The sequence below is a fragment of the Euphorbia lathyris genome, chromosome 1 (assembly GCF_963576675.1).
Source record: "Euphorbia lathyris chromosome 1, ddEupLath1.1, whole genome shotgun sequence".
NCBI classification, from domain to species: Eukaryota; Viridiplantae; Streptophyta; class Magnoliopsida; order Malpighiales; family Euphorbiaceae; genus Euphorbia; species Euphorbia lathyris.
This window is the reverse complement of record NC_088910.1, coordinates 88,753,260-88,781,227: the sequence shown is the minus strand read 5'-3', so window position 1 is coordinate 88,781,227 and position 27,968 is coordinate 88,753,260. Positions and strand designations below refer to the sequence as shown.

The 27,968-nt window shown below is 40.2% G+C and overlaps 1 protein-coding gene across 2 annotated transcripts; it reads right to left on the bottom strand.

The window, feature by feature from the left end:
• Positions 1–2: 2 nt before the first annotated feature.
• On the bottom strand, positions 3–27,377 carry LOC136211126 (uncharacterized). Of its 2 annotated transcripts, XM_066002674.1 has the most exons (11): positions 27,190–27,377; positions 27,061–27,120; positions 14,112–14,294; positions 3,002–3,433; positions 2,486–2,689; positions 2,147–2,403; positions 1,818–2,039; positions 1,489–1,584; positions 1,287–1,406; positions 474–802; positions 3–203 (listed from the first exon to the last, which is right to left on the bottom strand). In XM_066002674.1, the coding sequence occupies exons 4-10, from the start codon at positions 3,429–3,431 to the stop codon at positions 494–496; spliced, it is 1,638 nt and encodes a 545-aa protein (XP_065858746.1). In that variant the 5' UTR covers positions 3,432–3,433; positions 14,112–14,294; positions 27,061–27,120; positions 27,190–27,377; the 3' UTR covers positions 3–203; positions 474–493. The 2 variants fall into 2 exon arrangements, with proteins under 2 accessions (XP_065858746.1, XP_065858753.1); XM_066002681.1 differs by lacking the exons at positions 14,112–14,294; positions 27,061–27,120; positions 27,190–27,377 and adding an exon at positions 13,278–13,994.
• Positions 27,378–27,968: the final 591 nt, after the last annotated feature.

Below are 27,968 nucleotides of genomic sequence, written 5' to 3'. Positions count from 1 at the left end.
CATAACTAATCACATTAAACTATCATCACCTAGTCCAAAAAATTCCAGAGACAAAAAGATATCTCACAAAAAATTATAGCTATAAGTTCACCAGCTATACAAAAAGTGATCTGTTTTTCTTAAGCACGAATCCCCTTTCACAATTGGCTTCTCAAACATGATCAATTTCATTATCATCCTCATCATCATCATGGAAGTTCAACCTAAATAGAAACAACAAAATAAAATTAGAGTAAAAGTCAGTAAACCATACTAAAATGTAAGCTACAATTTTATAAGATTCTATACAAATGACATTAAAGTTAAAAAATGATCGGGTCAAAACCAAGTGAATGTATTAATAAAGAATGTATTATTTATCAATAACATGCTTTAAAGAAATGATACCAAAAAGTTAAATGTAATCAAAGATAATTGTCAATATTAGAGGCAATTTATAAAAAGCTATGAATTTGAAGTTTCTTTTATTATACCTAGTATTGCTTTTTATCATCTACATAAGACGTTTCTCCATATTTGCCATAATGCTTGTTTGTTCTGCTTTATATTCTTCCATTGCCTTCTTACTTGCTTCTAGTTCACTTTGTAAATGAGTAATCTGATCTTGTTGTTTACGCAATCTCTCTTGTTGTTCTTGTTGTAATCTTACTTTAGCTGAGCCTCCATACCCACTACCTTTGCCTCTTGTGTACCCAGATTTTGGGCCAAGTACATGAAGTAACATTTCTTCTTGTGTTTGAGGTCGAGTTTGATCCCCTTCAGGTTCTTTATCCTTATCTTCCACAAGTTGATGAAGTTGTCTCTAAAAAAAATATATATATATTCAATTTTCAATATTCTACATATGACAGCAAAATATTCAAGAGCAGCCAACCAAATTTTCAACATTAACTTCTCATATACATTAATTTCTCAAATAAACTAGAACGATAAATAGTTTGAATCATACCAATGAAACCACGAGTAATGTCAATTTTTCATATGGTTAAATTATGGAAAAAAAATCAGATATGCTATATCTAGTTTCAAGATTCATAATTATCATGTACATCACTTTACAAGCATAGAACATGCAAATAATCTAATGATATTAATTTCAGAAATTAGGAAAGTGATGCAACATAGATTATGAAAGAGTATTATCATCATGGACTAAGTAAAGAAAGGATTATCCTCTCATTGATAGTAAATAGTGATTAAGATTGGATTATACTTGAATAAAAAAAGAAAATAATTCATACTTGATTAAGACTAGACAAACTCATAAGCAAAATTAAGATTCTTACGTGTATTTCCTTAGAGCGGCTATCATTAACCCACTCTAGCAGTCCTTGACCATTTGTGCGTGTATGTTCAGTCAACCAGACAACATCCGAATGAGGAAGAACACCATCATTTTGTTTGGTCTAAATCCATCACCAACTTGTATTAGTGACCTTTTATTTATGAACCACAACTTATTTTAACAATTATATCATGCAATCTTACCAATATATGTTCCACCTCAGGAAAAGACAAGTTCCCTGTAGTGTGTTTACACCATTTGTCTGATTTACGATTATTGCTATTTCGTTCACTTCTTTTCTGCATTTATAGATTAAGGCAATATTAATAAGTTACTAATTCATATAAAATTTTCAATTGATGTCATGCAACTCAGCCTCAATTGATTGCAGAAAAGAATCAAGTAAAGTAATAAATTAAATTGGTCCACCACTAATATTAATTAATATCTCTTTATTAAAAGAGTAAAATACCCAACAATGTTGTAAAATTAAAAAATAAAACTAGAATGGTTATAGTTATCGATAGCTTACCTTGAACTTATCCGAATTAAATGTAGCACAACAAGCTCTCCAATTAGCCATAGAAAAATCAGGAGGAGGATTTGCTAAGCGCTCCTCATATGTTTCACCACATTCTTTGTAATAATAATGCAACCGACACTTCCAAAATCGGTACAATCTTTGCATTGCATCTGTTGTAAAAGCTTGAAGTCGAAGTAGTTGTGTACAAGAATCTTTAATGTTGAACTTGTTCTGTTTATTTATACGTTAATGTTATAACTGTAACATCTGATAAATAAAAAAGCTTACAAAATCTATAATGTTAATGTCTTAACATGGATTAAAATCTTAAAAAATACCTTCACTTGCAACCACACTGCTGGACCATATTTAGCAAAGACATCAGGCCAATCTCCAGCATCCATTAGAGCATTTGTCCTCACAACATAACCACAAAAGTTAACTAGGGATCTTGCATTTTCGCCCACGGCTTGGAGAACGAAATCAGGTATCTCAATGTCAAGTTTAAATTGACCACCCATAGTCTTCTTTTCAAGTGCTAAGCTTCTATACTTACCTCTTTGACCCATTTTCCTTTTAGCACTCGTGGCAGAGGCTATAATGATACAACGATAACAAAGATTTAAAGCATGCTCTAAACTATTAAAAAAACAATGTACACATGATATATTGCTTACCTTGACTACTGTTTGGATCATTTTGTTGGGTTCCATCTATTGTTGGCCTACTTTCATGCAAATACTTTGTTCTTACCTTGCGAGGTGGATTTTCTTGTACTTCATTGCCTTCCATATGAGTTGGATCTGCTGCTTCATGTGCACTTAGAACCGTTTGAAGTCTACTAGCAAGCTTGCTTCCATATTTTCTTTTATTCTCCCCTTCTATTTCAATTCATAAATTGATTAGCAAAAAGGAAGTAGTAAACGTTAGAACCCTAAAAAATAGCAAACTATTGAAAAACAGAAAACTAATGAAAAAAAAGAAAATAATGAAAAACAACAAACCAATGAAAAAGCAGAAAACTAATGTTTGATATTAATCAAGCAGCAAACTAATGGTACTAGATTTTCTAATGAAAAACAGCAAACTAATGTTTAATATTAATCAAACTTGTCTTATAATCAAGTAATTAAAACTACAGAGTAGTTTAAAAAATGTAACTGTTAGCAGACACCAAAACCAGAAAGCTTTACCTGGATGATTTGAAGGTTGCATCAGATCATCATATGCATTTTCTTCATATATAGGACTGTGGGTGTTAGAGTCAATAGCATCCATATCAAAATCACCTTCCCTATTGTGTGGAAGCTCATTATGCATAAAGTTAACCTGATTTCTTGTTCCGCCTCCAGTGTTCTTCCTTGTTATGCTAGCTTGACCTCGTCCCACCATATTTTCATTACCAATAACATCCATATTAATACCACGTTCCTTAATGTGTGGAAGCTCATTGAGGATAGAGTTTATAGGATTTTTTGCTCCACCTCCAACATTATTCCTTGTTATCTTTGCTTTACCTCGTCCCATTTCAATATTACCATCTCGAATGCATTCGAGCTCATTAATATTACCTCCACCCCCAATGCTCTTTTTTAGTATCTTTGATTGACCTTGCACAACCATATCTGCATTAAAAAAAATGAATGAAGTTAATAAAATATAGTAAAACAGTTCATTAATTTGATCTGCTAGTGCATTGTAAGGTATCAAAATAGGCCTTGGTTTTTGAAGAAGTATCAATTTAGGCTTCACGTACAAAATAGCACCAATATAGGCTTAACGCTTTAAAAAATGGTACCAATTTAGGTCTCGATAACGGATTGGACACGTCATTCCTATTACCCCGTGGAGGGAGAAATTAGAACTTAACGGGGTAATAGGAATGATGTGTCCAATCCGTTATCGAAGCCTAAATTGGTACCTTTTTTAAACCTTAAGCCTATATTTGTATTATTTTATATGTGGAGCCTAAATTGATACTCTTCCAAAAACCATAGGCCTATATTTTGATACCTTATCCTATATAGTAGAATTCATATAATTTAAAAAAACTGATAACTTTAATTTGCATGCATCATGGCGATGTTCTTTATTTATGTTTGTAATGCATGTAATATTAAAACAAATATATAATATTAAGGTACCTTTACAACTAGAATCAAGGTGTAAATAATTAATATATAAGAAAGTGGTGATGGAATATATAGTGCACTAAGGTAGCTGCACAAAAGTTAAATAAAACAAATTTGTAAGACCAATCAAAATTTGATAACTTGTCGGATTTAATTCGATGGTCCTCGTCATAGTTACCTGCAAAACAAAACCGGAGACAGGATCTCCGGAAAAACTCTCCGACGATTAAGTCAGTTTTATGTGGAAGGCTAGTAGATTGATAATAGTATTGATGGGAAAAATGTCAACTTACCCCTCCCCATTTGCTTTCATGTCTCTTTTATAAGTATCTCTAGGTAACCGCCGAGGGCGGTTACTCTTTCTATGCCACGTCCCTTACGTGGCCACCAACGTGGTTTCGTTTGTTTGAGTGGGAGGTTTAATGCCCTGTTAGGATTTCGGGGCGGTTATCCGCTTTACCCGCTTCCTTTATTAGGAGCCCATTTGATCTGGAACCATGGGCCTAAGTATAGGTTGGGCCCGTGTTTATGATTCGGCCCGGTTTGGCTTCGCGGATCATCACATGCCTCCCCCTTAGTTTGGCAAGAGCCCTTTAGGGTCTTTTCATATGCTATAGGCAACTTTTCGTCTTTGTCTGGATATTCAAAATTCAAAAGTGGTTCTTTCGTTCTCCGTCATTTCCTCTCCGGCGTCAACATCTTTGCGTTCGTTCTTCTCTGTATTCTTTCTCACATGTAAGTTTTCCTCTTCTGTAACTTGCAGCTCGTTCAACTATTTCTTATTTCTGTTCGTTCCCTTCCCTGATATGTCGAACCCTGAACTTGATTTCGCACCTTTCGACGAAAATTACGATCGCGAGGTGTCTCACGAGGTCGAGGAGATGGTTGATGAAGTTTCAACTAGCTCTCCTAGGTCGGACTCTCATCCCGCCGATTTTCTCCATTTGGCGAATACAACTGATGAGGGCCTAGGTTTCGACCCCAAGAAGTTGATTCCACCACTCGTCCCAACTCCCCGTTTATTACCGAAAAAGGATAGGTCCGGAAGCTTAGTTTGTCGCGAGACGATTGACGACTTGCGGGAGCAGTATCCTTAGCTTCAAGGCCTGGAGACAAGCATTCCCGGGGAAAATAGAGGGTCTGGCGACTACCCAAAGGGGTACTTTACCATTTTTTTCGCCCAGATTATCTGCGGTTTCACGTATCCGCTGGCGGATGAGATTGCTTCCATCCTTGGTGGTTATGGAATCGCACCTGGACAACTGCATCCCAATGGATGGGCCGACTTAACCCTAGATAAGTTTCTGGCGGATTGTCTGGAGGTTCCCCTCTCGCTCAAGATTTTCTCCAAGCTTCATCATTTCAAGAGTTCGGGGGAGTACTTTACTTTCATCCGACAGAGCGGTTACTACGGCTTTGATGAGAAGTCGAACAAAATCCGTGAGTGGGATAAGTCCTATTTCTTCATTAAGTTCCATGAAGGGAATCCAAACTTTTTGCGCTGCTGGGGCCGACCCAATGTAAAGAGTTTGAACTTTGGTTATCCCAGTCAGGAAGAATCTGCTATTATAAAGTTCTTGAAGAGTACTCCTCCCTTTGTATGGACATATGATCAGGCATTCCATATGCTAAGAAGCCGAGTAGCGATTGCCTACCGCGAGGGAGATCGCGTTGTCTATATCCCTTATCGCGTTTTTGTACAAGGTACTATTAACTTATTTCCAAGTTGATGATTTCTTTTAACCCTTTGCAGGGGTGATCCTTTATCTCAACTCGCTGCAGATCGGGAAGCGAAAGCCCTGGCAAGAAGGAAGAAGCGGATGGCGGGAACAACTTCTGTTGCAGGGGCGAATTCTCCTGTGGGGGCGACTTCTGTTGAGGCGGCTTCCCCCATAATTGCTTCTGTTTTACAGGGCCCCGCTTTTGTTTCTGAGGAGCTTCCCTTAAATAGGAAGCGGAAGAGTAATGTGGATGTGGAGTCTTCTCGCCCTAGGAAGAAGAATACCTCCGTGTCCTTGCCTGTCGTTGGTACATCTACATCCACTCCATCCAAAGCCAAGGGCGGTACCCCATTTCATGAATTATAATAATGTATTCGCTCTTCTTGCGTTATTTATTTTCTCTTATCAGTTTTTGCTGTTCTCCTAACCCTTCTCCTTGTGTATCCATAGCCGATTCCTGATATCAGCGGATGGTGGACCAGAACCTTTGGTAAAGCCGTGAGCTTTTCCTGTAGGGACATTGTTTCTTCCATATGCAATGTCCTTGGGCGACTTCCCTCTGCTTCTTGCGTGCGCGAACAGGTGCCGCTTCCGACTGCCATGGAGGGGATTGAGAAGCGTGCTATAGAGGTATATTGCTTTCTACTCATGTTCCATCCCTCAAATGCATGTCTCCATTCGCTCTTTTTATTCACGTATCGTCCTATATGCAGATTATCAATTTCACGGAGGGTGCTCTCTGCAGGGATGCTGAACGAGCTAGAGAGCTGGAAAGCCTTGGCACTGAATTGGCGACTCAGAAGTCGCTTTTTGATGATGTCCAAGGCAAAGTAAAGGCCCTTGAAGGTGCTTGTCAGAAGGCCATCAGCGAGAAGGAGGAAGCTCTCAAATCCCTCCAGGCTAAGTCCGATGAGCTTCAGAAGGTTATTGATGATCTGAATTCGTCCAAGGAAGCTTTGGAGATGCAAAAGAGGAGGGCCGAGGAGATCACCGCTGAAGATGGTGCTCGCATCTATTGGTATGGAGAGCGGATTCATGCGGCCTATGAGCATGGACATCCAGATTATGTACTTAATCGCCCCAAGGTTCCCATTCCTGAAAAGGATTTAGCTGAAAAATGGGACAAGTTGGAGGCCGAGGATGCCGATATGGATGAGGTACTTCTCCTAGATTGGCAGAGTTTTCATGACTCTCCAATTAGCTGTGAGATCCCAAATCAGAACGTAGAAGGAGGGGTACCACAAGATGTTTCTCACGTTGAACAAGAGGTACCTCGCTCCGATGCGGTTACTGATTTGACTGTTGGGTATTCGCTTGAAGCAGATCACCCCACAGGAGAAGATGAAGGAGCCGCTGAAGGCGAAGGGGGCAATAGAGGCGAAGGAGAAGAAACTGTAGTATAATTTTATTTATATCCGAACTGTTGTATGTAACAAACTGCCAGTATATATATCAACCGAGCGACTTTGCCGCCGCTTTTACATATATGCGCAATTATTGTTTTATTCTTCTTCGCTTTAATGTCGGTTATTTTCGTATGCGACCCTTGCCTCTTGCCGACTTCATACTTGTAATTTGTCGTAGTTAGTTTTGTTTTCATTAGGGTGGCCAGACCCTTTTTGCAATTTTTTGAGTACTCATTTATTCGCTTAATTTTATGCCTTATAATTTTTCAAATAATCATAAGGTTAACCATAAGGTTTTGCGAGTGATGCGTAATCACGCATCCGCCTTTCTTTTGTAGGCAACACATTTATGTGTTTGTATTAGCAGTTTGAAAAGGACCTGCATTCAGCCGTAGCATACAGAATAATTGTAACCAATGAACCTCTTTATTGATAAAGAAAAAAGACTTCTTGTTACATGGGTACCTAAACTGTGTGGGATCAAAGCCTCATTAAAACCTTTTATCAGAAAACCCAGTGGGAAAAAACTCATAAAAGGAAAAAGAGTACTCGTCATTTCCCTGAACTACTCGGCCTATTTATATAGGCGTAGATTCTCTAGATTCCAAGTGCGCGGGAGCTTTTTGCCGCTCATTTCTTCTATTTCAAAAGTTGATGGTCCCAACTTCTTGGATACCCTGTAAGGCCCGATCCAGTTGACGCCTAATTTTCCTTTGCCTTCTCTGGACTGTATTTTATCTGCTTTTTTCAAGACCAAGTCGCTCTCATTGATTATCACCTTTCGCACCCTTCTGTCATGATACTTCTTGATTCTATTGCGATATACTGCCATTCGCGTGTAAGCTTTTTCCCTTCGTTCTTCAACAGAATCCAATGCATCTCTAATGTTGATAGGATTTTGGGTGTCGCAGTAATAAATTACCCGATCCGTAGGCGATTTGATTTCAACAGGTAGGACTGCTTCGGCTCCATAAACCAGCGAGAAAGGTGTTTCGCCTGTTGCTTCTTTTACAGAGGTTCTGTATGCCCATAACATATGAGGTATCTCATCCGCCCAACCTGTTTTCTTATCACCTAGTCGCTTCTTGATTCCCTGAATCATGGCCCTGTTGGTAACCTCTGTCATACCATTCGACTGGGGATGATTTACGGAAGAAAAATGATTCTTGATCCCCATGCTTTCACAATATGCTTTGAACCTGACACAGTTGAACTGGGTGCCATTGTCGGTTATAAGCGTTTGTGGGATTCCAAACCGCATGATAATGTTCTCTCGTAAGAACTCGATCATTCGCTCAGGTGTTTGAGCGGTTACTGCCTCCGCTTCTACCCATTTGCTGAAGTGGTCAACTGCGACTATCAAGTACTTCCTTTTCTTTGTTGTTTCTGGGAATGGACCCACTATATCGATTCCCCATGTCGCGAATGGCCACGCCGTCATTATAGTGACTTGTTTAGCTCCGGGAACATGCTTTTCATTTGCATGGATTTGACAGCTGTGACATTCCGCTACCATCTTCTGGGAATCCTCCACCACCTTTGGCCAATAATAACCCATCAATTTGACTTTTCTTGCCAACGCCGCGGATGCTTCATGTGCGCCACAAATTCCTTCATGGAGTTCTCGCAGCACGTAGTCTCCTTCATTGCGGCTAATACATTTCAACCATGGACATGTATATGATTTTCGGTATAAAGTTCCATCCCGAATTGAGTATCTTGCTGACTGCCCGAGTAGCTTTCTAGCTAAACTTTTATCAACCGGCAAATCTCCATGTTCTAGATAGTGGCGGATGGGCATCCGCCAATCTTCATCGTCCTCTAGCTCTTCGATGACCATAATCTGATCGGCTTCGAATGCTGGTGACGACCTTATTTTCAAATTACATGCCTTTTGACTCCATGGGTCTCTACTCGCTGCTGCCTTTGCCAACTCATCAGCCTTTGTGTTCTGGCCTCTTGGAACATGCACCATCTCCCAGACGACTCCTTTATGTGTTAACTCCTGCGTCAATCTGCCGACAACCTGATGGTACTTGACCAGATCCTCCTGTTTCACCAGATAATTTTTTTTAATCTGATTTATCATAAGCTTAGAGTCGCTGTAGATTACCACTCTTTCTGGCATAAGTTCATTAAGCAACTTCAATCCGCATATCATTGCTTCATACTCCGCGACATTGTTGGTAGTTTTGAATGTTAACCGTGCCGCATAGTACAGGCGAATAACATCTGGACCCTTGATGGCGACTCCTACTCCAGCTCCATCTATGGATAATGCCCCATCTGTGAACATACTCCACTCTTCTTTGTGTGCCTTTGGACATTCGTCTTCATCCCATGTGAACTCATTCACGAAATCGGCAAGTACTTGACTTTTTAGAGCTGGTCTTCCTTCGTAGCGAATATCGAACTCTCCCAAGCGAATTGACCACTCCATTAATCGTCCGGATGCGTCAGGTTTCTGTAGTACCTTTCGCATTGGAATTCCAGTTCTCACAATGATAGTATGCGCCTGAAAGTATGGCTTTAACCTAGCCGCCGTGGTTATCACCGCGAGGGCCATTTTGTCTAACCTCGAATATCGAAGTTCTGCGTCCTTCAAGACTTTACTCACGTAGTACACCGGATATTGTTGCCCTTCTTCTTCTCGTACCATTACGGTGCATATCGCCGTGCTGGTGATGGATACATAAAGAAATAAATCTTCTCCATCCTCTGGCCTGCTCATTAAGGGCGGATAACATAGTAGTCGTTTTATCCCCTCGAATGCCTCTTGACAATCTGGTGTCCATTCAAAGGACTTAGATTTTTTGATGGCATTGTAGAAAGGTAGACATCTTCTAGCCGAGCATGATATGAACCGCCCTAATGCCACCAACCGCCCATTGAGTCGCTGTACTTCTCTTATATTCCTCGGTGTCTTCATCTCCATCACTGCTTTAACCTTCTCAGGATTCGCCTCAACTCCCTTGCCACTAACAATGAAACCCAGGAACTTCCCCGCTCTTGCTCCAAACGTGCATTTCTCTGGGTTCAATTTGAGGCCATATTTGATCAGCACTTCCAGGATTTCTTTAATATCCTGCGGGTGGTCTTGCATCTTCTTGCTTTTAATGATCATGTCATCTACATAAATCGATAAGTTCTCACCTGATTTGTCTGAAAATATTTTGTTCATCATCCGTTGATAGGTTGCTCCAGCATTTTTCAGTCCAAAGGGCATCACCTTGAAGCAATAAGTTGCCTGATGAGTTATGAATGACGTCTTGATCTCATCCGCCTTCTCCATTGGTATCTGGTGGTAACTGGATTTCACATCGGTGAACGATAAAGCTTCAAATCCCGCAGTCCCATCTACCAATATATCAATGTTAGGTAGCAGATACATATCCTTCGGACAAGCTTTATTCAGATCTTTGAAGTCTACGCACATTCTGTACGTTCCATTTGGCTTTTTGACTAGCACCACATTAGCTAGCCACTCCGGATAGGTGACTTCTCGAATTGCATCTGATTTTAGCAAATCCGCCACTGCTTTTTCAATCGCCTTTTGCCTCTCTAGAGCATGTCCCCTCTTTTTCTGTCGCACTGGGGTTGCACTTTTGTCCACATTCAAACGATGTGTCGCTATTTCTGGGCTTATCCCCTTCAGCACTTCATTTGGAGCGGCGAATGCCGACTCGCACTGGATTAATACATCGGTAATGGCTTTCTTCGTTTCCTCTGGAAGTCCTGCCGCTATCCGTACATTCTTATCATTTGAGATGGCGAATAGTTCTGTTTCTCCTAACGCTTCAGCCGGCAACTTCTCATCAACTTTATCCTCTTCATCTGGCTTTGGTTCAAGTGACAATGTATAAGCTTATTGAGATATAAGTTGATCTCCCTCAACAACGACTCGCCCTTAGTGTGTTGGCAAATGCAATGTCAAATGCTTCATTGAAATGAGCGACTCCGTTTCCGATAGGAACGGACGCCCCAGGATTATATTATAAGCCAATGGGAGATCAACAATTGCGAATTCCAGATCACCTCGCCATTTTAGATTTTTATCGCCCATTTCTGTCTCCAACACCACCTGTCCACTTGTTTGAGATGATTGACCTCCAAAACCAGTTACATCCATGAACGTATGTTCTACTCGCTCGTCGTTAATTCCCAATTTGTTGAATGCAGTTCGAGTAATAACATTGCAAGAACTGCCTGTATCGATAAGGACCCGCTTAACATCCCATCCTTCAATGACCACCGTAATCACCAACGCATCTGCATGCGGCTCCGTGATTCGCGCAAATGAGTAATAGAGGGCATCCTCCCTACTCGTGTTGCTTTTTCGCTGTTCACGGCGAGCCCTTTTTGTAGGAGGCTCATAGATCCCGCCTGCTATCATGTTAATCACTCCTTTTTTCTGCTTCTTTTCTGGTCTTACTTCTACCTCACGCGGAAGTGTTACCTTTTCATCCATCGTTTCTTTTCTAACGAATTGACTCAGTTTGCCTCTCTCAATCAGCTTTTCAATCTCCCTCTTCAGTTCGTAGCAATCGTTCGTGTCATGGCCGTTCAATCTGTGGAACCTGCACATATTTGTTAGGATATCGCCCCAAACTAGTTCGACCTTTCGTCTCAGGAAACTGCATATCTTTCTTCAGGGGGTTCTTTTCAATCCAAAGTAACACCTCATGGCGAGTCGTATTCAATGGCGTTTGATATCCTCCTCCCTGGAAGGAGCGATCGCCCTTTCGAACAAAATTACCCTTGGACTGGGTTTGATGTTGATGGCGCTGATTGTCCGAAGCGGATCTAGTGGCATCTCTTTCTCGCCGGGTTTGAGCTCTATGTTCCCTGTTGACATCATCTACTTCCATGAACTCCTTTGCTATCTTCATGAGTTCGGCCACTGTGCGTGGCTTATTGCGGATGATTTCCTCCCGCATGCTCCAATCTGTGGTTCCATCCGCCATTATGTTGCGGATGCTCACGATATCCGGGTTCTGTAGCCGCACCAGAATATCATTGAAGGCTACAACAAATTCCCTTAGGGAATTGTAATTTCTCTGTTTGATCTCTTTCAGCTGTCTATCCGTCACATCTGCTGCTTTACAGCCTACGAACTTTGCACAGAAATCACGACTGTATTGAGTCCAGTTGTGAATAGATTCAGTAGGTAGAGACCGAAACCAATCGGATGCTGCACCACCCAAAGTGGTCGAGAACAATCGGCAAATTATGCTTTCGCTTGCTCCTGCAACATCCATCAACTCCCTATAGTTTCTGACATGTGCCTCAGGGTCAGAATTTGGATCCCCATAGTATTTAGGTATCGCCGACGCTTTTATTCTGTGATCTGGAATAAATTCCCGCAACGATGGGGCAAAAGGCGAATCACTCTGCACCACTGCTCTCGCCCTAGGTGTGTACCCCATTCGCTCCATCATGCTTCGTAGTTGATCCTCCAATTCAGTATTAGGTTCCCGCTGAACTTCTTCCATCCGCTGCTGGTGAATTCTGGGTGACATCCACCCGCCATACTGTGTCGACATTTGTTCTCGCTGTGGGTCTAACCGCTGTCCAGTTATAGGATCAAAGTTCCAAGTGTGCTCCCGCCCAGACATATTCATTCCAGACGTCATCAACTCTGAATGTCTGTGGACAAAGGGCTCCGTTTGTTGTAGCGAAAGAATTCCTTGCCTTCCTGACATCGACTGGGATGTTTGCCAGGTCGGATGGATCGTCATAATAGGATCTTGGTGCGAGTAGTTGCCTGGATGGCTGTGTGGGTTCATGCGACTACTCTGACCCATCCGATTTGTCTCTCGAGATGGCTGCGGAAGCGCAGATATGGCAGGAATAGTCGGTGATTGTGTCGAGATGACAACGGGTTCTTGAGGAGCAGCCGTTACGGCGGTATTGTGATCAGCGATTGCAGTTAACAAACTAATCATTCGATCTCCAGCCGCTTGGCTCATATTCGAAGCCAAGACTTGTCCTGCCATCTGTATGAAATCTCTATTGGACATCTCCCTCTCGGTTTGCACTTGGACCTCCAATAATGGACTCAACTGTCCTAAAGGATTCGACGAGCTGGGTACCACAGGTTGTGTACTCGCAGGCTGCGAATTCACAGTCCGTGGACCCCTTGAGTTCATACTAGTTGATCTGGTTGTAACTCCGGTCGTTCGTGATGGTTCTGACATGTTCTTTGTGTACCTTTATCCAGATGTTGGTAAAAAAGGTCCACCTTCACCGCACCAATGATAACTTGTCGGATTTAATTCGATGGTCCTCGTCGTAGTTACCTGCAAAACAAAACCGGAGACAGGATCTCCGGGAAAACTCTCCGACGATCAAGTCAGTTTTATGTGGAAGGCTAGTAGATTGATAATAGTATTGATGGGAAAAATGTCAACTTACCCCTCCCCATTTGCTTTCATGTCTCTTTTATAAGTATCTCTAGGTAACCGCCGAGGGCGGTTACTCTTTCTATGCCACGTCTCTTACGTGGCCACCAACGTGGTTTCGTTTGTTTGAGTGGGAGGTTTAATGCCCTGTTAGGATTTCGGGGCGGTTATCCGCTTTACCCGCTTCCTTTATTAGCAGCCCATTTGATCTGGAACCATGGGCCTAAGTATAGGTTGGGCCCGTGTTTATGATTCGGCCCGGTTTGGCTTCGCGGATCATCAAAATTCAATAAATAATTCAATAAAAGTATCTGTGGATGATGCATACAGCAATTTGAAATTGCCAAAGATTATAGCAGCAATGGAGTTTCAAATTGCTATAAGAGAATGAGAATGAAAGTTAAGACAAATTGATATGGAAATAAGTAATAAAATCATATAGATTCATATAGTGTAAAGTAAGAGATACAAAAGATTCTGCAATGATAAAGATTTATATATATTAATGATAATAAGAGTTGCATAACAAAATGATTTCATGTAGTAGAAAATTACTCTATATATAATCTTATCCAATGTTTATTCAAACCATTTGTCATGTTGAAGTTAAAATATTGGCAGGACAAAAAAATTAGAGGTTAACCTGAAAGTACTTGAGAATGGTTGTCTGCCTCTGCTTGCTGGACTTGGTGAATGAATGCTTACACAGATGCACAAAACGCCAAAGGAGATGAAATGGGACAATTGCCCAAGTTGAATTTTTTTCCAACTGTAGGTTCTTCGATTTAGATCCTATATGCTCACATGGTTCTATAAAAAAAAACACCTTCACACCAAAAAATAACCAATTAAAACTCTAATCGTGTTGAATTTGGATTGAAAAAAAGGAATGGGTAAGAAGAGACCTCAAAAGGAAAACAAAATGTGTTTCTTATTATTAAATTGAATCCATATTACATCATGTTAGCTGTTTATATCATTTACAAAAGAAATGCATGTTTGTTATGTTGAAAGATAATGTTTATCAATCAATAGCATCAGTTCTAAACTAATAATACAACATTTCTCCCTAATTAACAACTAACACACAGCCTCCCCTGAAAGATAATGTTGATCTATCAATAGCATCAGTTCGAATGAAGATTTTTAACACTATTCTCAGACTAAATTTATATCGAAAATCAGTTCCAATTAAAGAGAAGCTTCATCTGCTGGAGATGAAACTATCAGTAGGAGCAGCCACAGACTTGAGAAAAAGAGGTCAACCAAGAAAGATTCAACATAATAAAGGAGAAGCAAAACTAGGCCAAGGAGCTACTGAAATTCAATAAATGAACAAAGGAAAAGAAGAAAAATAAGAAGCAGAGGTAAAATAATTTGCCAATCCCATTTTATATCATATCATTTCAAATCAATTGAAACTAATATTGACACTGTCCACTTCTCCTCCTATCCTATCAATTGGCCAAGCAACTCAAACTACATAACTATTAAGATATCTGCACCCTACTATCAATTATGTTTTTTCCAAATATAAGTATAGGCTAGAACATACATATATTAATTTCTTTAAAATCATCTTGCCACATGACACTGTGGGTTGAAGTTACCAGGAAACTTCAATGGGCTTCAAATATATTCTTTCTTGCCCTCTATTCCCTTAAGTGGGATATACCCTGTGATGTGCAAGTTCAGAATTTAAACCGAAAGGAATTGCTCCGGAGACAATTGTTCAAACACATTTCCACATGATTTTGATTTGACAAAATTATTTGAATATATGATTAAAAAATATTCTAAACGCACTAAGTTTAAATGCTTTGATTTATTACACTAATGTGTTTGTTCAATGTTGAGTTAAATTGTTTATAAGACATAAAGACTAAAAGGCTAAAGGCCCAAAGGAAAGTCAAAGGCCCAAGATAACTCGGCCCGTGTATACAAAACGCTGTCGTTGTGAACAAAACGCAGCTCAGCATGAAAAAGGATCTGGAAGACCTTCTTTATCTACTTCGGAACGAAGCTGTTGAGTTGGACGACAAAGAGTACAAGACAGCAGCTGAGCAAGGAACAACTTCAAGACAAAGTATTTCTACTTTGGGTAAAGTTCAGAAGACACAGAAAGCTGTCTGGAAGACTTTACCATAAAAGGAGAAACATTCTGCCTGTCTGACTAAAAGCTGCTCAGCACTGACCGAAGACAGAAGATACAATAATCTGATTGGCCAATGGCACTGAGCATGTACTGAGTGACAATGACATCAAGCCGTTTCCCTTCAACGGTTATTTCGAAATTTGAAATAACCGATACCTCAAGTGTCACTATAAATAGGCCTTTCAGTTGCTTCATTCAATTCAGATCTTCAACAAGCCATTACGCTGACCAAATTTCTACTTGAAGAATCTGTGTGAAAAAGCAAAGCAAATACTTACACCAATTTCCATATTACTGTGTAAAAGTCTAGAGTGATTATCCAATCATCTAAAGTGTCTTAGCAATTGTTGTTTAGGACAAACTTATTATCATTTCTAGAATTAGAAAGGAGAGGCTGAGTACTCGGTTATAGTACTCAGCATTAGAATAGGAGTGAGTAGAGGTATAGAGGAATGTACTCTTGTTATACTCAGCTTCTTGTTGTAAAAAGGTTTGAGGCTCTACCGTTAAAGAGCTCAGTAGAGAATTCGAAAGCTCGGAACGTGTTCCAGGGACAGGACGTAGGCATAGAGGCCGAACCTGGATAAATCTGCTGAGTAACATCGTTCTAACCTTAAACTCCTTTAATATATATATTGCTTGCTTAAACAAAACTGACCAAGTAAAGAGGTCACGCTGAGTTATGTGCATTGAGTATCTGAGCTCAGGAATAGACTCAAGTGCTATCTCCTGACTCAAAGAAAGAAGCTGACTTAGTCACCAGTTGACTAAGCTAGTGTCTTACTTCACTCAGCGCGCTGTGTAATTCCTTTTTAGATGAAAAGAAGTCAGCCTTAACGTACTAAAATTTGAAATAGTTCCTATCCCCCCCCTTGGAACTAATTCGTTACGTTATAAGGGACCAACAAGTGGTATCAGAGCTTAAAAGCTCACTGTGAAAGGTTTAACTACCTTGAGCTGATCCCCACTATGGCTGAAAACAGCACTCGGTTTCTCCCAGGAAACCAGACAACTCAAATCTTACCTGAGGGGCTGTCCATTACTTGGCCTCCCCTATTCTTCAGGTCTAACTACACCTTCTGGAAGAATAGGATGAAAAACTTTATTCATGCAACAAATATGAGTGCATGGCTTTCAATAGTCCAAGGCCCATTTGTTCCTGTTGAAGTTGTGGCTGGCCAAACAGTTGTCAAAGCTGAGGCCAAATGGACAGAAGATGATCTCAAGAAGCTACAAAACCATGCTTCAGCTATAAACATGCTTCACTGTGCTCTTGATGCTGCAAAATATAACAAGATTTCAGGTTGTGAGTCAACGCAAGAGATCTGGAAGAAGCTGGAGGTCACCTACGAAGGAACCAACAAAGTGAAGGATTCCAAGGTGAACTAGTAAATGAGACTGTACGAGCTGTTCGAAATGAACGATGATGAAGAAATTTCTAACATGAATGCAAGGTTTACAAACATCATCAACGAGCTCAAAAGACTTGGGAAGATCTTCACTGAGGAAGAACAAGTCAAGAAGATTCTTAGGAGTCTTCCTAAAAACTGGCAAGCAAAGAAGACCGCTGTTGAGGAAGCTCAAGACTTAACCACCTATAAGTATGATGAACTCATTGGCTCACTATTGACCCATGAGATCTCGATGAAGAATTTCGAGGTGAAGGAAAAGTCTGAAGATAAGAAGCAAAAGTCTCTTGTCATGAAAGCTGACTCAACTGATGGAAGCTCAACAGACGATGAAGAGATGGCTATGTTTACCAGAAAGATGAAAAGGCTGTTCAAAAAGAATGACAGATATTCTAAGAAGCCTTATAAAAAGTTTGATAAGTACAAAGCTGACTCCAGCGACAGCAAGTATAAGAAGGACAGCTCAAAGCCCATTACTTGCTTTGAATGTCATCAAACTGGCCATATCAAGTCAAGCTGTCCCTCGCTGAGGAAAGAAAGAAAGAACAGCAAGAAGGCAATGGTGGCAACCTGGAGTGATAGTGATGATTCATCATCATCTGAAGCTGATGCCACTGAGTCAGCGAAGATTTGTTTCATGAATGACGAACTTGCTGAGCCATGTGCTTTTGAGCATGCTGACCCCTCCATTGCATCTGATGATGAGGAACAGTCAACTGAGGTAATATCACTACCTTTGCTCAGAAATGAAATGGTTAATGCCCTGAGTGATCTTTACACACTTGTCAAAAAGTGTAATAAAAAGGTTAGAGCACTCAGCAGGCGATGTGATGAGGTTGAGGAGGTCAAACTGAGTGACCTTCGATATCTTCTTCAGGACAACTCAGATTTTCATAGTAACATTGGAATTATGTAAAAGTTTATCTCTGAGGTCCAATCAGATTCTAAGAAACTAAGAAAGGACGTCATATCCATTCAGAACCAACTAAAGGTTCCAAACAAAAGAAATATTCCTCTGAATACTCAGTACCGAAGTACTAGTCAGCAAAGATGGAATCCTCAGCGGAATGTCCAGTGTGACTTCTGTGGGAAGAAAAGACACACCATAAAGGTGTGCTGGCACGCTCAGCACTGGGGTGCTGACCAGTCAATGAGAAATCCTAAACGGAAGGTTAGCTGTGACTTCTGTGGAAAGAATGGCCATACTGTCCAAGTATGCCGCCATAAAATAAAATATGATGCTTTACCTGATGAACCTAACAAGTAAGAACCCAAAAAGAATTGGGTACCTAAAAGTAACTAGTTACATTGCAGGTAAGCCTGAGATGTGCTGAGAAGTCAAAGATATGGTATATTGACAGCGCATGCTCGAGGCATATGACTGGTGATGAAACTCAGTTCATCACATTCGAGCGTAAACGAGGAGGAAGCGTAAGTTTTGGAGACAACAAAAAGGGTAAGATAGTAGGGTCAGGAACCATTAGAGGTAATCCTACTATTGAGTCTGTCTCCCTAGTCAGCGGACTTAAATATAACTTACTCAGCGTAGCTCAGCTATGTGACAATGGGAGAAAAGTTATATTTGATGACACTGGATGTAAAATATTTGAGGGTAAAACTAATGAGTTAATTTTAACTGCTCCTCGCATTGATAATGTCTTCATGCTAAACTTAGAGAAAAAGTTTTCAAAAACTGTATGCTTAGTTTCAAAGGAAGAAAATTCCTGGCTATGACACAGGAGACTTGGTCATGTAAGCATGGACCTCCTGGCCAAATTAGCAAGAAAGCAATTGGTTGAGGGACTGCCAGAACTTAGATTTGAAAAAGATCAACTATGCCACGCTTGCCAAGCTGGAAAACAAACCAAACAATCTTTTCATAGTAAAAATATTGTCTCAACTAAGCGTCCGTTAGAGTTACTACATTTGGATATCTTCGGTCCAGTCCAGCCGCTGAGTCTGGGTGGAAGAAGATTTTCCTTGGTCATTGTAGATGACTTTTCTCGGTACACTTGGATCATCTTGCTGAGTAGCAAGGATGAGACCTTTGAGACATTTCCAAATTTGGTTAGAAAACTTGAAAATGATAAAGACTTAAAGCTGGCTCACATCCGAAGTGATAATGGTGGAGAATTCAAGAACCAACAGTTTGTTGAATTCTGTGAAACCAACGGCATTGACTATAATTTTTCTGCTCCTAGAACGCCTCAACAAAATGGGGTTGTAGAAAGGAAGAACAGAACCTTGGTTGAAATAGCCAGGACAATGCTGAGTGAGCATAGGCTTCCGAAGTACTTTTGGGGAGAAGCTGTCAACACAGCGTGCTATATTCTTAATAGGGCTCTTGTTAGACCTATACTAAAGAAAACTCCCTACGAACTTTGGAAAGGACGAAAGCCCAATATTGGATACTTTCGTGCCTTTGGCTGTAAATGTTTTATTTTGAATACTAAAGATAGCTTAGCTAAGTTTGACTCAAAATCTGATGAAGCTATCTTTTTAGGCTACTCAACAAACAGCAAAGCATACAGAGTTTTCAATAAACGAACTCAAGTTTTAGAAGAGTCAGTACATGTTGAGTTCGACGAAACTAACCCTGTAGGAAGATATCAGCCGCTGACCGAGGATGATCCACACTCAGTACCCGCTGATCAAGATGCAGCCGCTGAGTCATTCCCTCAAGGGCTGACCAAAGGTAAAAGTGAACCTCAAATTGTTTTCACTGACCAATCTACACCTGCAGAGATTGTTGAAACACAGACAGCACAAGACATCAATCTACCAAAAGAGATAAAGATACCAAGAGGACACTCAGAGAGTGTTATTCTTGATGTCGCTGAGAATACCCTGATGACAAGAAATCAACTCAGGAGATACCTCAGCAACATAGCCTTCGTCTCAGTTCAGGAACCAAAGAACTTCGCTGATGCTGAGGACGATGAATTCTGGATGAGCGCAATGCAAGAGGAACTTGATCAATTCAGAAGAAACGATGTATGGGAGCTAGTGCCACATCCAAGGAGTCAGAAGACCATTGGAACAAGATGGGTCTTCCGCAACAAGCTGGATGAACAAGGAAATGTAGTCAGGAACAAAGCAAAGCTTGTAGCTTAGGGCTACAGTCAGTAAGAAGGTATTGACTACGGTGAGACCTTTGCCCTAGTGGCAAGGCTAGAGGCTATTAGAATTTTATGCGCTTATGCAAGTTATATGAACTTTAAACTGTTTCAAATGGATGTTAAGAGTGCATTCCTTAATGGAGTTATAAACGAGGAAGTTTATGTTAATCAACCTCCAGGGTTTGAGGATCCTGAATTCCCAAACCACGTTTATAAACTCAAAAAGGCTCTGTACGGCCTCAAGCAAGCACCACGTGCTTGGTATGAGAGGCTGACCAGTTTCATGCTGACTAAAAACTATGTCAGAGGCAAAGCTGATACAACCTTATTCATTAAGAGAAAGGGTAAAGACACCCTGCTGGCTCAAATATATGTTGATGATATTATCTTCGGTGCTACTAATGAGTCAATGTGCAAGGAATTTAGCAAGCAAATACGGACTGAGTTTGAAATGTCAATGATGGGAGAACTCAACTTCTTTCTTGGACTTCAAATCAAACAAGGGAAAAATGGCATCTTCATCAGTCAAGCTAAATATGCCAAGGAGATATTGAAGAAATATGATCTTGAAAATTGCAAGCCAATATCTACTCCTATGGGCACTGACACTGTCCTTCGTGCTGACGAGAATGGTAAGTCGGTAGACAGCAAATTGTATCGAGGTATGATAGGCTCTCTACTTTACTTAACAGCGAGTAGACCGGACATTCAGTTCTCAGTATGCTACTGTGCTAGATATCAATCTAACCCTAAGGACTCTCATTACATAGCTGTAAAAAGAATCCTTAGATATTTGCAAAGCTCAGTGAACGCAGGTTTATGGTATCCCAACACTCATGATTTTACACTCGTTGGATACACTGACGCTGACTATGGACGAGACAAGCTTGAACGAAAAAGCACCTCTAGAGGATGCCACTTCCTAGGAAGCTGTCTTGTATCCTGGTTCAGCAAGAAGCAGGCATCAGTAGCCTTGTCTACCACTGAGGCTGAGTACATTGCTGCTGGACACTGTGTTGCTCAAGTCCTATGGATTAAGCAACAGCTTGAAGACTATGGTGTTCAAACAAAGACAATTGAGGTCAAATGTGACAACAAAAGTGCAATTGATCTATCAAAGAACCCAATTCAGCACAGCAGGATGAAGCATGTCAGCATCAGACATCACTTCATTAGAGACCATGTACTCAAAGGTGAGATCAAGCTGACCTATGTCCCAACTGATGAGCAGCTTGCGGATATCTTCATGAAGCTACTGGCTCGTGAGCAGTTCAACATACTAAGAGAAGCCATTGGTATGTTTAATCCTCTTCAGTAAATTCCAGTTCTAAATATAGATTCATGTTGAGTGAATTAACATGCTGAATGATCTATGCTATTATTTGCTGAGTGAATAGATGTATGATGAGTGTTTAATGCTAAATGAATGAATATCACATACTGAGCAAATATGCGCACTGAGTAGTTATCTCAAACTGAGCAACCAATTACTTAAACCATCTGTTTGTATAAAATTGACTACTCAGAATATAGAACGTTTAGGATTTTCACACTGGGTGAATCAATCCGTTGCACTTAATGCTAAAGCACGCGAATAGCCATCTAGGATGACGTATGCGCCGAATGTGTCATAAATGCCAGTATCCTTGTCGGTTGACAATCCCAAGGATAAACTGACACATGAATACGATAAGATCCACCTCTCACCTCTATATATAATGGGCAAATCCCCATTTTTATCTCTTTACACTTACAGAATCCTCTGGCATAAATATTTTCTCTCTCAAAATCTTTAAATCCTTCAAATCTTCTCTGCGAAAATGACGAATGACTCTGTAAACATCTCCGATGCCAGTAACCAAACTGCTGGAAACCCTAAGTCTCCTACCCAGCATGATCAAACCAAAGCTACCACACCGAGCAAGAAAACCCAAACTGAGCAAGGTAACTCCTCCAAGGCGAAGCAACCTAAGCAACGAACCTACACTAAGGTTTATGAGAACGTCAGGGAGTACAAGATAGACTACTCAAGGTGGTTCTCGAAAGAGTTTGTGGAAACTGAAAAACCATTCTGTGAGTGGATCTCTAAGAATGGGTGGACCGACCTGTTTTCAATCAGCTACAATACCTACCCTGACTTGGTAAGAGAATTCTACCACAACCTTCGTGTTGCTGATGATAACCAGGACTATTTAGCCACCAAGGTAAAGGACAAAACCATTTTCATCAATCCCAAATACTTAGCCAACCTTCTGAAGCTCAAGAATGAAGGAGCCATTCTTAGAAAGTCTGGAGATCAGGACGTTACTGGGTACTCCACTACGTTATGTAAACCAACTGGCCATGCTGGTGAAATCTCTAGCACTTCGATGGGGAAACACCAAAAGATGGTGCACTACCTGCTGACCAATTACATCTACCCTAAAGTAAATTGCACCAGCTCAGTGACAAACTTCGAGCAATGCTTCATATGGCATATGCTGACCTACAAGCCCATCAACATGCCAGTGTTCTTAATAGCCGCTTTTCAAAGGAGCACAGGAACTCTAAGGCTGGGCTCACTCATTACCAAAATCCTTCTTGACCACCGAGTAGACCTCACGGGGGAAACTAAGGGCCGAGGATCAGAAATAACTGCTGGTGCTCTGTTCACCCTAAAGTTTAATCAGCCAATCAAGAAAGCAAAAGGTGCTCCTGACCCAAAAGCTGCTGCTGACCCAAACGCTGAGGGGACAGTAATCAAAAAGGGCAAAAGAACTAAGACCCCTGCTGACAGGAAGAGGAAAGCTGTGCATAGCACCTCTAAGGAAGTTGTTCTCGCTCCTAAGAAGATAAAAATTGTGTCCAAAGGAACGACTACACAAGCTGAGCCCAAGTCAGCTGAGAAAAGACCTAGGCAAGATGAGCCTGAGGCAGATGAAAGAGAAAACATTGATGAAGAGCCTCTGAGTAAGAAGCAGAAGAACTCTTCGGAGTTAAGTCCACTCGATGCCATTCCTGCTGGCTTCTTTGTTCCCGACGACTCTCACTATGCTCAGAGTCAAGATATTACTGCTGAGCAACAGAACGATGAAGTTGAACTGGATGATCAGTTTATTGAACAGGTGGAAGAAGAATTAGATTAGGAAGATCAGGATGATGAGCAAGAAGAAGAAGGAGAAGAGGGTGGTCAGGATGACACTGAGGAGACAGCTAGTGAAGAAGACGCTGAGCCAACTCACACTGAGTTGACTGCAGAAGAAGAAGCTGAGCAAACTGAACAGCAGGATGCTGATCAAGGAGTAAATTCTCCATCTCATTCAATTCAATCAATTCACGCAGATCCCACTCCTCCAAGGACCTAGGGCAAAAGAAGAAGACTTGTTAAGGCACAACTGTGCTTGACGTCATGGATAACTTAACACAAAAAAGATCAACCACCGATCCATCGACTATAAAGCTGAAATTCTTCAAGAAATCTTCTACTATTCTGTCAGAGCACACTGAAAAACAAGCCTCTGTTTCTATTCCACAGGAACACCGAGCCAATTCTAAATGCAGATGTTGAACCTAGCCCTCTGCCGGCTAAGGAAATTCCTGCTTCAGTCAGCACTGAACCTATCCAACCTTCAACAGAAAGTCAGCTTCAGCCTGACTCTGAACCTGCATCCAATGCTGCTACTCAATCACCTCTCCATCCTCAAGAACAAGTGTAGATTGACACACCAAGACCAGTCAATGACCCCACTGGCACTACAAATGATGCGTTGAATCTCACTCCTCCACCAGCTGGTCAAAATAATGAAGACTCATTCAACTACCTCACTGCCACTGAGTCTGGTAGAAGGATACTTAACTCAGTTCAGGCCTTGATCCAAGACCTTCATCAAAATTCTGACACTGCTGCTGGGTCTGCCGATAATGAATCCACTCAGCTTCCACAAGTCACTCAACTTCTCAACGAGGTTCGAGGTTTAAAAGACTTGCTGAGTGTAATGATCAATACTCAAGCCCAACAACCAAAGCAGGCATCCATAACAAAGCTGGCTGAACTCCAGCTGACCATGGTTCAACATATCAACTCCCTATAGGGACAATTTCAAGCCTTGTCAGCTGCGAACTCAGGGTATGCAACTTCTGCCGAAGTTCATCAGTTATTCACCCAGCTTCGAACTGAGCAAGAGAAGACAAACCATCAGCTTTCCTCTTACTCCCAATGCTCAGTAGAATAGATCGGCGAAGCTGTTCGTCTTCTAAATTTAAACAAGGCAGAGATGGACACTGACCAGATGAAGCAGAATGAGATTCTTCAGTATACACATCAAATCTTTACCCATGTCCGTCATTCCAACATTCAGCGTCAGTTCTATGACTCATCTTTGCTCAAGATGTTTCATCAAGCTTATGCTGCGCTGACTGATACACTAACTTGGATGGGTAAATCTCAAGCCTACGCACTGAGCATCCTCAGCGCTGCTGAAATTGGTGTGCCTCAAGAGGTCTTCGATGATGGTGTTGCTATCTTTGATGGCATAAATGAGAGCACTTTCAAGCTTAAGGAATTCTCAGCTCAAATATCTGAAGCTGCTCAAAACAGCACCTTCAGGCCTCCTCCTCCTCCCGATGCTGCCAAAACGGGGGAGAAAGAACAAACAGGAAGAACTCAGCAAGAGGCTGCTAGAAGTAGTCAGCTTAAGGGAAAGGGCAAACTGAACGTTAAGAAGAAATAGCTTTAGTTGAGATAGCTAGTTTCCAAGTCCCTGTTTGTTTTGTACAATGCTGAATACTTATTAATACTATGCTTGCATCAAATTGTTCAACTTGATTAAAATCTTATGTGATGCTGAGCTATTATGTTTTGCATACATCAACTGTGTTTATCATTCTGAATGACTTCTGATTGTATGCTGTTAACACTGTCTTGTATGATTAAAACATTGTCTTATAAGTCTCATTGAACAACAAAATACTCAGCGCTCTCTAATAGTTAAAACTTCCGCTTAAAACTGAGTTAATAGAATATGTTTCATAAGCTGACCTTTATTTGAAAACTGACCTAGGACTTACTTGACTAAACCTTAAAATGTTTAGAGTAAAACTGAGTCAGTAGCTCAACCCTTACGGGGGAGTTTATTAAGTTATAAAAGGTCAACTATCATGGGGGAGCTCAAAACTGAGTTCTTCACTGAATAGTTTTGCCAACATCAAAATGGGGGAGTTTGTTGAAACACCTTTCCACATGATTTTGATTTGACAAAATTATTTGAATATATGATTAAAAAATATTCTAAACACACTAAGTTTAAATGCTTTGATTTATTACACTAATGTGTTTGTTCAATATTGAGTTAAATTGTTTATAAGACATAAAGACTAAAAGGCTAAAGGCCCAAAGGAAAGTCAAAGGCCCAAGACAACTCGGCCCGTGTATACAAAACGCTGTCATTGTGAACAAAACGCATCTCAGCATGAAGAAGGATCTGGAAGACCTTCTTTATCTACTTCGGAATGAAGCTGCTGAGTTGGACGACAAAGAGTACAAGACAGCAGCTGAGCAAGGAACAACTTCAAGACAAAGTATTTCTACTTTGGGTAAAGTTCAGAAGACACAGAAAGCTGTCTGGAAGACTTTGCCATAAAAGGAGAAACATTTTGCCTGTTTGACTAAAAGCTGCTCAGCACTGACCGAAGACAGAAGATACAATAATCTGATTGGCCGACGGCACTGAGCGTGTACTGAGTGACAACGACATCAAGCCGTTTCCCTCCAACGGTTATTTCGAAATTTGAAATAACCGATACCTCAAGTATCACTATAAATAGGCCTTTCAGTTGCTTCATTCAATGTAGATCTTCAACAAGCCATTACGCTGACCAAATTTCTACTTGAAGAATCTGTGTGAAAAAGCAAAGCAAATACTTACACCAATTTCCATATTACTGTGTAAAAGTCTAGAGTGATTATCCAATCATCTAAAGTGTCTTAGAAATTGTTGTTTAGGACAAACTTATTATCATTTCTAGAATTAGAAAGGAGAGGCTGAGTACTCGGTTATAGTACTCAGCATTAGAATAGGAGTGAGTAGAGGTGTAGAGGAAGGTACTCTTGTTATACTCAGCTTCTTGTTGTAAAAATGTTTGAGGCTCTACCGTTAAAGAGCTCAATAGAGAATTCGAAAGCTCGGAATGTGTTCCGGGGACAGGACGTAGGCATAGAGGCCGAACCTGGATAAATCTGCTTAGTAACATCGTTCTAACCTTAAACTCCTTTAATATATATATTGCTTGCTTAAACAAAACTGATCAAGTAAAGAGATCACGCTGAGTTGTGTGCATTGAGTATCTGAGCTCAGGAATAGACTCAAGTGCTATCTCCTTACTCAAAGAAAGAAGCTGACTTAGTCACCAGTTGACTAAGCTAGTGTCTTACTTCACTCAGCGCGCTGTGTAATTCCTTTTTGGATGAAAAGAAGTCAGCCTTAACGTACTAAAATTTGAAATAGTTCCTATCCCCCCTTGGAACTAATTCGTTACGTTATAAGGGACCAACAACAATTGTCATTGCCTCTTGATTTGGAGGAAAAGGAGATACCAAGAAAGTATAAGTCTGATAGGCGACTAAGACAATGTGCCTAGCAGCCCAGGTGTGAAACCAAGTTCCAATCAAGATAGGGCTTTTAAAAGACATGGCACAAACCGACCCAGCTAGCAATGGAAGAGTAAATTAGGGATGTCAATTTCAATCGTTAATTACGTTGTCGATTTCAATCAGCAGGCCAAGCATTAATTAAGCATGTCGGTTCCAAACATTCATTAGACTGTCGATTTTAGATCAATAACTCTGAAATATTATACCAATTCCATCAAACTCACAATAGCATGTAACCAACAAGATAATAAAAGAAATAAGTTACAGGGTAAACAACTAACCTAAATTTCTTCCTTCAAATTATCCAACCCAGTAACCCGTTGGTCTATGAAACTCAAAATCTGAACAATAAAAGAAACAATTAGGAAAAGGAAAAAATAGGATATCAAATGTAGGGATAAAAAACCCACCTTCACCAAGTTCTTTAGATGGAACTTTGTAAAGAACTGGAAACGACCGTTCAATCTCTGCCATGGAAAGCGATTGCATCTTTCAAGAGTTTGAGCGTATGGAAGAAATCCCCAATGAAAGAAATAAATGTTTAAGATCTTTAAGAAGAAATTGCCATTGGAAATATGCTGGAAATAATCCCCAATTTCTTCTCTCTCTCTCTCAACCTTTGGGGAAGAAACAGTACAAGTACGAGCTGCTCCTAAGAAGTGTACTTGAATATCAAATAAAATATTAATTTATTTTAGAACTAAAATAAAATTTATTATTATTTTTTTAATTTTTGGTAATAAAATAATTGTTACTTTAAATAGTCAAATTATTCAGTAACAAATTTTTTATTGCAGAATATGTTGAAATCTAATTTTCCATCCCGCCAAAAATTTTAGTGGAGGGAAAGGCTTTTTTATTTTTTTGCAACAACAGCATTGTTGCAGAACCCAATTATCTTCTGCAACCATCTCCTTGTTGCAAAAGATAATTATTTCATAATATAAAACTTTAACTTACAAATCATAACTTTTCAACTAAATATTATTAGTAGTATTCATAATATATAAAGAAAATAATATATTATATATTTTGCAATATATTTTGAATTATTTAATTAACTAATTTCTAAAATTTATTTTGAAGTACGGAAATTTTAAATCCTTGTTAAAATTCATTACTAATTAAAAATATAAAATAATTATATTTCATAAAAATATAAAATAAAATTCATTAATCTAATAAATTT